The sequence below is a fragment of the Pelodiscus sinensis genome, chromosome 16, assembly GCF_049634645.1.
Source record: "Pelodiscus sinensis isolate JC-2024 chromosome 16, ASM4963464v1, whole genome shotgun sequence".
Taxonomy (NCBI): domain Eukaryota; kingdom Metazoa; phylum Chordata; order Testudines; family Trionychidae; genus Pelodiscus; species Pelodiscus sinensis.
The window spans coordinates 20,840,831-20,848,849 of NC_134726.1; the positions used below are offsets into that span (position 1 = coordinate 20,840,831).

Sequence of the window (8,019 nt, forward strand, 5' to 3'; positions counted from 1 at the left end):
AAACAGTGCAACCACTGCAATTGTAACCTGTAGCAGCATCCTTGGCCTAGTCTACATCCTCTTGCATTAAATTTTGGCAATGGACCCACATATTGGTCAAGCTTCACCCTCTCATCTGGTCCTTCCACAGTATCCGTATTCATAGACCTAAGGAATGTGCCATCAGGACAGGTCTTCTTGCATGCAGAGGAACCTCCAGCAATTACCAGGATTTCACCCTTAAATAATACAGTATTGGGTTCTCTAATATTTGAGTAATTTATACTTGTTAAAGGAGTTATCTTGGCCACAGAATCACTATTAAGCCACTTAAGCACAGGTTTCAAAAACAGCTGTTTATTAATATATAGTGAAATATTAAAAATGAGTAACAAAAACTCCAACTTTTTGCTGAAACAATAAAAGTGCACATGTATTTGGATATTAAATAGAAGAGTTTATGAACATTTGTTTCAAACAGGCTGACATTTTAAGCACATAAACACTTTAAAACAATAGCAGCTGAACAACACTTAGTTAAATCTTTGGTCTGATTATTAACCAGCAAAAATAACTGTACCATGAACATCCATGTCAAACAGACACTTAGTTTGGATTGTTTTGCCAGAAAATCCAAAAGTGAAAAGAGGAATGCTTTAAAGTCATTTAATCAACATCTTATTTTACAAATGATGCTAACTTAACAATTAACACTAATTTTTAGAACATGGGGGCAATAAATATGCAGTAGCAAAAATTCATATGCATATCTCAATTTATTCCCTTTTAGACATTGCTTTTCTCAAAAGAATGACAGCCTTGGTTATACTAAGACCTTAAAATTGCTATGTAGTTAAAATACACAGTAGTGTCTAAGAAACATGTTTATTTTTAAATTAAACTATAATGTTCAATCTACATTACATTGTAACAAGTAAGGCCCCAATCCTGCAAATACATGCATGGAACTTTACTCATGTGAGCTCTCCCTTTAGGGAAATTACTCATGTGGGTCAAATACTTCATGTGCATATTTGCAGGTAAGACCCTAAAGATAGCACCAGAAATTAATAGTCACACAACCATATTTCATTTGGCATAGACTGTTAATATTCTAACAAACTCAATTTTCAATTGTCAGTTTAATCAAACATAATATGCATACCTATGGATGTAGGCATTATAGGAGATACAGGAAATACCGGTCAATACTATAAATGCACAGACTAGAGCAGGGATGTAAAATCCTGTTTAATCAATTAACCAGTTAAACATCACTTTTAACCAGTTAACCAATTAAGTGGGATCCTACAGGCAGGAGGCCTAGCCCTGCGGAAGCTGCCCCTAGCCCAGGGGTAAGCAAAAGGGCTTCCATGGGCTAGATCCGGCCCACTAAGTGGATTGATCTGGCCTAGGGAGGGCCTGTTGCTCCCCCACCCCCGGCCAATCAGGGCCTGGGGGCGGGGATAAATGCGTGAAGTCTCCTCCCACCCTCCATGGGGCTGGGTACTTAAGAGTCAATTGCCAGCTGCTGCTCAGCTGGCAGGTGACTAAGCCCAGAGCTCCACTGTAGGGCGGGGGCAGACTTCACATGCTTTCCCCATTCCCAAGCCCTGATTGACCTGGGGGCAGGGACAGGAGCACCCAAAGTCTCCTCCCATCGCCAGGGGCACTGGCACTTAGAGGGAACAACCAGCTGTTCAGAACAGCTGGTGGTTCTCTCTGACTGTGTGGGGGCAAAGACTTCATGCACTCCCCCTCTCATAGGCCAAATCAGGGTCTATGAGTGGAGAAGGACAGAAGTGTCTTCACCCCGCTCCTCCTAAGGCCCCGCCCCTTCCGGGGCAGCCTGGGGCTACTTCAAAAATTTCTGAAGTGGTCCCCAGTCAAAAATAATTGCCCACTCTAGCCCATGGAGTTGCAAGATAAGCGGTTACCAGTAATAGTAATACTTACTGGTTACCCATTCAAGTCCCTAAACCAGAGCAGCTGTTCAGTGGAGAGATTTCCTGCATCAGCTGAGTGTAAACTTAAATTTACTCACGTAAATAGTTCCATTGGCTTCAACAGAACTACTTATGTGATTGAAGTAAAAACAGGTGCGTAAGTATTTGTAGGGTCAGTGCTTTGGTTTGCTCATCTCACCAAGAATATCAGCTCACATAAGCCTTAGGTAGCAAAAGCTCCCATTAAAGATCAGCTTGATTTGAAATTGTTAGTAACCTTAAATCAATGGGAGTTTTGCAGATGACTGCAACATAGGGGTGGAAGCCCCACCCCTAAAATCTATCTTTATTTTATATACATTTTGGAAGCATGGCTTAACATGGTTAAATCACTTTCCCTCTACCTCAACCCAAATCTTTCATGCCTCTTCTACAGGTTTCTTTCATCTGCCTCTGTGTCCTTTGGATTACTTGCACTGTTCTTTTATCAAGTGTTTCTTTTCCTCATTTGTCCTTGCCCCAAGTTTCTTTTTCAACCTACTTATATCCCCCAAAATCTCAATTCTTTTTGTAATTTTCTTTTTGTAGTATCAGAGTTTAACAGCAACAAAAAAGCTGCATTAAATCAAATAGGTTTCCATGTATTAAATAAGCCTGTATGGAACACAAACCAAAATATACATAGTCCCACTTGAAAACAAAAGTGTTACACACTGATGAAAACAAACAGTGCACTAAGGTCACCATATTGCCAGAATTAACTGTTGACCTGCATGTGTATTAACTGCTCCAGGCAACCACAATATCCTGGGCCTGATTCTCTACACCTCCCTCAGGCAAAATTCTACTGACTCAAGGACTGCAGGCTAACACTCCTTGCACGTGTGCCTAGGTCTGGACTGCTGGCAATCCTATTTCAAGTGACACAAGTCTGCAAAACAGTAAACATTTTGGCCTACAAACATGCACTAAGATAGCTCACTTAGATCCACATGGTTAGCACAGTCCTCAACATTACACATAGACAGTTTTGTATTTGCCCAAAGAGAAAACCAACGCTCCATATAAAAATAACCCAACTTGAGAAAATGACAGTAGGTTGTAAATTACCTGAAAATAAGACCGTGAAAGCAGTTTAAAAACCAAATACAATGAAAACATGCATTTATAACTGGAGAAGTTTTTAGTTTACTAAACTAGACTTTATGAAGCTCTGTGGCTGTTTTTAAAAGTTTGCTATTTTCTATCATGTACAACTACAGATAGAGAACACCAGCATAACATATCTGGAGCAATATTCCGAAATGTTAACAGTTTTACATTATTCCAAACATCTCCAGCTGTTCCAGATTAATTTAAAATTAAGCACAGCAGATTGTCTACATAGGACTCAATTCTACAAACAGGCCTGTGCTTAACCTTATGCATATGAAAAAAATCAATTATAGGCTTGATGCCTTAATATATTCTCCGTTCAAGGATGTGATCTCAGAATCTGTGGAAACATATTTTGTATTACTATTTATATTGGAAACAAAGTACACTTTTAAAAAGCATATAGAAGTGTTCTGATCCTTTTCTACACACTAATTTAATGCAACTATGGCCCATAAGGTCAAATGCATTTTCTCAGCTAAAATCCAAAACAAAACTATTAATGTATACTGTTCAGAGACAGTAAGTGCTCATTACAGATTGAGAACTTGTTGTATGAGGTATTCTCAACCTATCCACACGTGGAAATATCTGGCTAGTACTTACATTAAAGGGACACCAAAGTCCTTTATTGTACCATAACTTGTTCCCAAAACTTGGGAACTTTAAGGCACTCAAATAATTTTTACAAAAAAATATTTGCTGCATTACAATTACCGCCCCTCACTTCTGCTATCTCCAAATCTGCTGCAGACCATAATGCTGCTACAGTTCAAGAGTTTGGTTAGCTGATCCCTAAAGAGCCTTACTGATCTATCAATGAAGAACATATGAGTGCACCAGCTAGTTTATACCACCATATGTTGGAGTTATTTTAGCTCTAGCAAACAAAATGTGGGGGAGGTCTGGTAGTTAAGGTATGACAACCTTAAACAAATGCTTCAGATCTAACAACTAAGATAGAATGCTTATTGAAGATTTACACAACTATCCATTTTTAATAGAAAATATTAATGCCTCTTCTATATTCAAACTAAATAGTGCAGCCAATTACCAGAAAATAAAGGCCTTTATGGAAATAAAGTGCTATTGTTCTTCTTTTATCTATGAGCTGCATAATTATATTTTAATCTTTCAGAGTGACCTTCATTTTAACACAAATGTACAAATAGATTCTTCATACTTTTGTCAAATATGTTTTAATTTCATGCCTCATAATTTAATTTATATTAATTTGCATATTATTCTACATTTAGCACAGTATATTAAATCACAAGGACAATCACTGAATACCTCACTGAATAAATATTTCAACCTGTGTTTAGGAGCAAGAAACACACTGGCTCCTCCTCCACCTCAAAAAAGTACCTTAACTGACTTGTTTTTTCCTGAATGCTATTTATCTTTGATCCCGATTATCTTTTGCATTAAAAGAAGGCACTGGACAGGGTCACTTTTAAACTTTAAGGATGACACTCCAAATTCATCATTAAGAACCCCTCTCTGATATTAAAATTAGGTTTATAAGTGGTAATTTGTAATGTTTTCTAATTAAGGCACTTTCCTGGAAGTTTCAAAACTTCTTCATGAATAACCATCACAACAAAGCTATTAAGATCTTAAAACTTCAGTATTTCTTAAAGTTTTGAACTTTGGATTTCCCCGATTACCTGGACTCGGAAACAAACACAGAACCACAGCTAATGATATTAGGCAGGTAGCTCTCTCTCTCTTAGGAACCTCAGGCAGTTTACTAGCTGCACAGGTATGTACTTTGGCCTTCCAATACATGCCTCAAAGGCACTGCCAGAGGCCCCTAGGTGATGGCTCAGTTGCTTTGGGGCTCTTGGCCGGTGTCGGTGAGGTGTTTACACAACGCAGGACTCTTCCTCAAGTACCGGGGATTACTGTACATTCGGATGATCCGAGGAGCCTGGTTCCAGGTGTTCAGCAGCTGGAAAGCGGCCAAGTCTAGAGTAGGGGCGTCAAAGGCAGCCAGCAGATTGACGGGAGCCGCTTCCTTCAGGAGCTTCGGCAGGGGCACGGCCTCGGGCAGGCTGGAGTTGCCCAAGAAGAAATGCATCAGCACCTGCTTCTGCAGGCAGTCCCTGAGGTACAGCACCAGGTCCTCCAGCCGCTCCACCAGGAACTGCTCCTCCCAGGCGTGCCAGGGGCCCCGCAGCAGCAGGGAGAAAAGCGCCGTCTTGAGGATATAGGAGGAGAGGACGCGGCTCCACTGGGCGCCGAAGGGCGGCTCCAAGCCTCGGCCGCTCAGGTCCCGCAGCCCCTTGAGGATTTGCAGGCACTTGAGGTGGCAGGAGTTGGCCGGGGTCTGCTCCTTGAGCCAGCCCAGCAACCGCTGCTCCTGCTTAGAAACGTTGAGCTCCCAAAGGGCCTGCGGGGGGCAGGCGGCGCCGGGCTGGGCGCGCCGGGCGCCGAGCGGGAGGGCGATGAGATAGAGCGAGTCCCCCAGGGGGATGGCTGGGATGAGGCGCACGGCCATGGAGATGTGGCAGCAGACGTAGTCGGAGCGGGGCAGGATGTGCAGGGTGAGCTGGCGGCCCGGGCAGGCGGCCAGGCTGATGCGGCAGCGCTCCTGCAGCCGGTAGCGCACGGCGCCCAGGCACCGCTGCAAGTGACCCTGGAACCAGCGCAGCACCAGGGCTGAGGACAGGTAGCGCCCGCCCTGCATCTCCACGCAGAAGCCCTCGCTGAAGGGCCGGTAGCCCCGGGGCCAGCCGGCCCCCCGTGGGGCCTTCAGGGCGCAGGTGAAGACACTGCGCAGCTCCGGGGCCAGCCCGGGCTCCTCGGCGCCCAGGCAGCGGGGCTCCAGCTCTATGCGCGGCGGCAGCCTCAGCGGCACCAGGATGTCGAAGCAGTCCGGGCTGCGGATCTTGTGCTGCTCGTAGGCGCTGCCGATCTGCACGAAGTCCCCGCGCAGGGTGAGGGTCAGGGCCCCCGGCTGCAGCCCCTGCACCTTGGCCGCCCGCACCAGCTCGCCCACGATGCGGCTCACGTGCGCTTTGCTGTGGCCCAGCACGTGGGGGGAGAGGCGCAGCTGCTGCTCGTAGAAGGTCTCCAGCAGGCCCCGGCGAGTGGCGCTGCTGGGCGGCGCCTCCGGGCCGCAAGCGGCTCGGGGCCGCGGGCCGCACTCTCCGGCGCCGCTGCGGGAGGCGCAGTAGCGGAGCAGCAGGAAGCCCAGCAGCAGCAGCAGCGCGGAGCCCTTGAGCAGCGGCGCGGAGCCCGAGTCCGGGGCGCTGTCCGAGTCCGGGGCGCCCGCCCTGCTCCGCACGGCCTGGTAGAGGCAGACGAGGGCCGTGCACAGGCAAGTCACCAGCGGCCAGAAGACGCGCAGGTTCAGGGTGTAGACGGTCATGGTGCGGCGCGGCCTCAGCCCATGGTTCCGGCTGCAGCGCCCTGCGGGCCCCGCAGGTAGAGGGCGCCCGTCCCCCCACTCGCCAATCTCCCCCAGCTCCGGAGGCGGGACAGGCAGCCCCCTGCCGGCTGCGCTCGCCCCACTACCCCTGCCGCTCCCGGATCGCCAGCTCCTCCCACCGAGCGGGCTCTTCCCCCGCTCCCTGCTCCAGTCCCGGGACAGCCAGTCAGCCGCCTCCTTCTCTGGGTCCTGCTCCAGCCCCTGGGGTGCGCCCAGCCAGCCGCCTTCCCCCGCCTGCCGTCTATCACCGGACACGCAGCCAGCCGCCTTCCCGCCTGCCTCCTATCCCGGGACACGCACTCAGCCGCCCCCTCGCCCCTGCTCTTGTGCTTCCTCAGTCCAGCCCTTCTCCCCCAACCGTTACTTAGCTCCGAAGCTTCCTCTTCCGAGGGGAAAAGGGGCCGCGTCATGTATCGAGTGAGCTCAGAGGAAATGCCAGTGGTTTTGGGCAGAGGAGAGCGGGATCAGGTCTGGGATAGGAGGGCGGAGTGGGGGGAGACCAGTCACGAATCCCGTGGTTTTTCTGTCAGTGACCCACAGCATCTAGCTGTGGGGGAGAGGAGAGAAGGAACAGCCCTTCCCCGCCTCTCCCACATGAAGGCACTATAAGCTAGACCCACTGACAGTTTTTGTCCTAGGGCTTATTCATTCAAACCTTTAAAGGAGGTAGTTGATCTCAAATTTTCACCACTGGGTTTTGTTCCCATTTCTTAACACACTGAATCTAAGACTAAACCAAAAATAAGACAGGGAAAGATTCATAGTGGGAACTCAGTGCAATATTTTTTATGCCATTTAATCTATTTTTTCATAATTTACTGTGGGCTTTCAGATAAATGTACTTTTATCACCTATGCCTTTTTCTTAGAGGAAGCTCAGATTTGTTCAAATAATCCATCTAGCCCATACCTAGGTACAGCAAGAGCCTTGCTAATCAGTGCATTTTACTGTCATGAAGCTATCAGGCCAGACTTCCTTCTCAACAAGGATGTAAAACAAGAGCACTGAAATAAAATCAACAGCCAGATCCTCAGCTGATGTAATGAAATTAAATTATGACCATTCTTACAGAAAAATAATGGAGTTTGATCTGCAGAATCTGGGTGAAAATCAGTACCAGGACAAGCTGTCAAAATAATATTTTAGTTCTGGTTTGATATTGTGCATCATGCTCAGAAAAAAATGTATTTAGTTAACATTCAAACATTCAAAATAAATTCAAACTTGGCAGATCACTACATAGTGTTTCATGAACTAGAAGTGTGCAAACTGTCACTATTGCCTTACCTCAAAAGTCTTCCCATCATAGGCTCTAGTATTAGCTAATGGTGATTCTGCTTAACTTCAGAAGTTAGAGGCCTGTGCTTTTCCAATAGAAGACACTGAGTTCTATCTGTGCTACCATGATGAAGGTTTCAGTGGTTGATGTGCAGCACAGTGACAGCAGCTGTTCCTAGGTAGCTCCACATTTATTACAGTATTAATAACTGCTCCTGACAATGC

General features: G+C 46.6%; 1 protein-coding gene across 1 annotated transcript; it reads right to left on the reverse strand.

The window, feature by feature from the left end:
* Positions 1 to 314: 314 nt before the first annotated feature.
* ITPRIPL2 (ITPRIP like 2) lies at positions 315 to 7,020 on the reverse strand. Its single transcript, XM_006123160.4, has one exon. It carries the CDS (start codon positions 6,454 to 6,456, stop codon positions 4,909 to 4,911), a length of 1,548 nt encoding a protein of 515 aa, XP_006123222.2. The 5' UTR covers positions 6,457 to 7,020; the 3' UTR covers positions 315 to 4,908.
* Between the last annotated feature and the right edge of the window lie 999 nt (positions 7,021 to 8,019).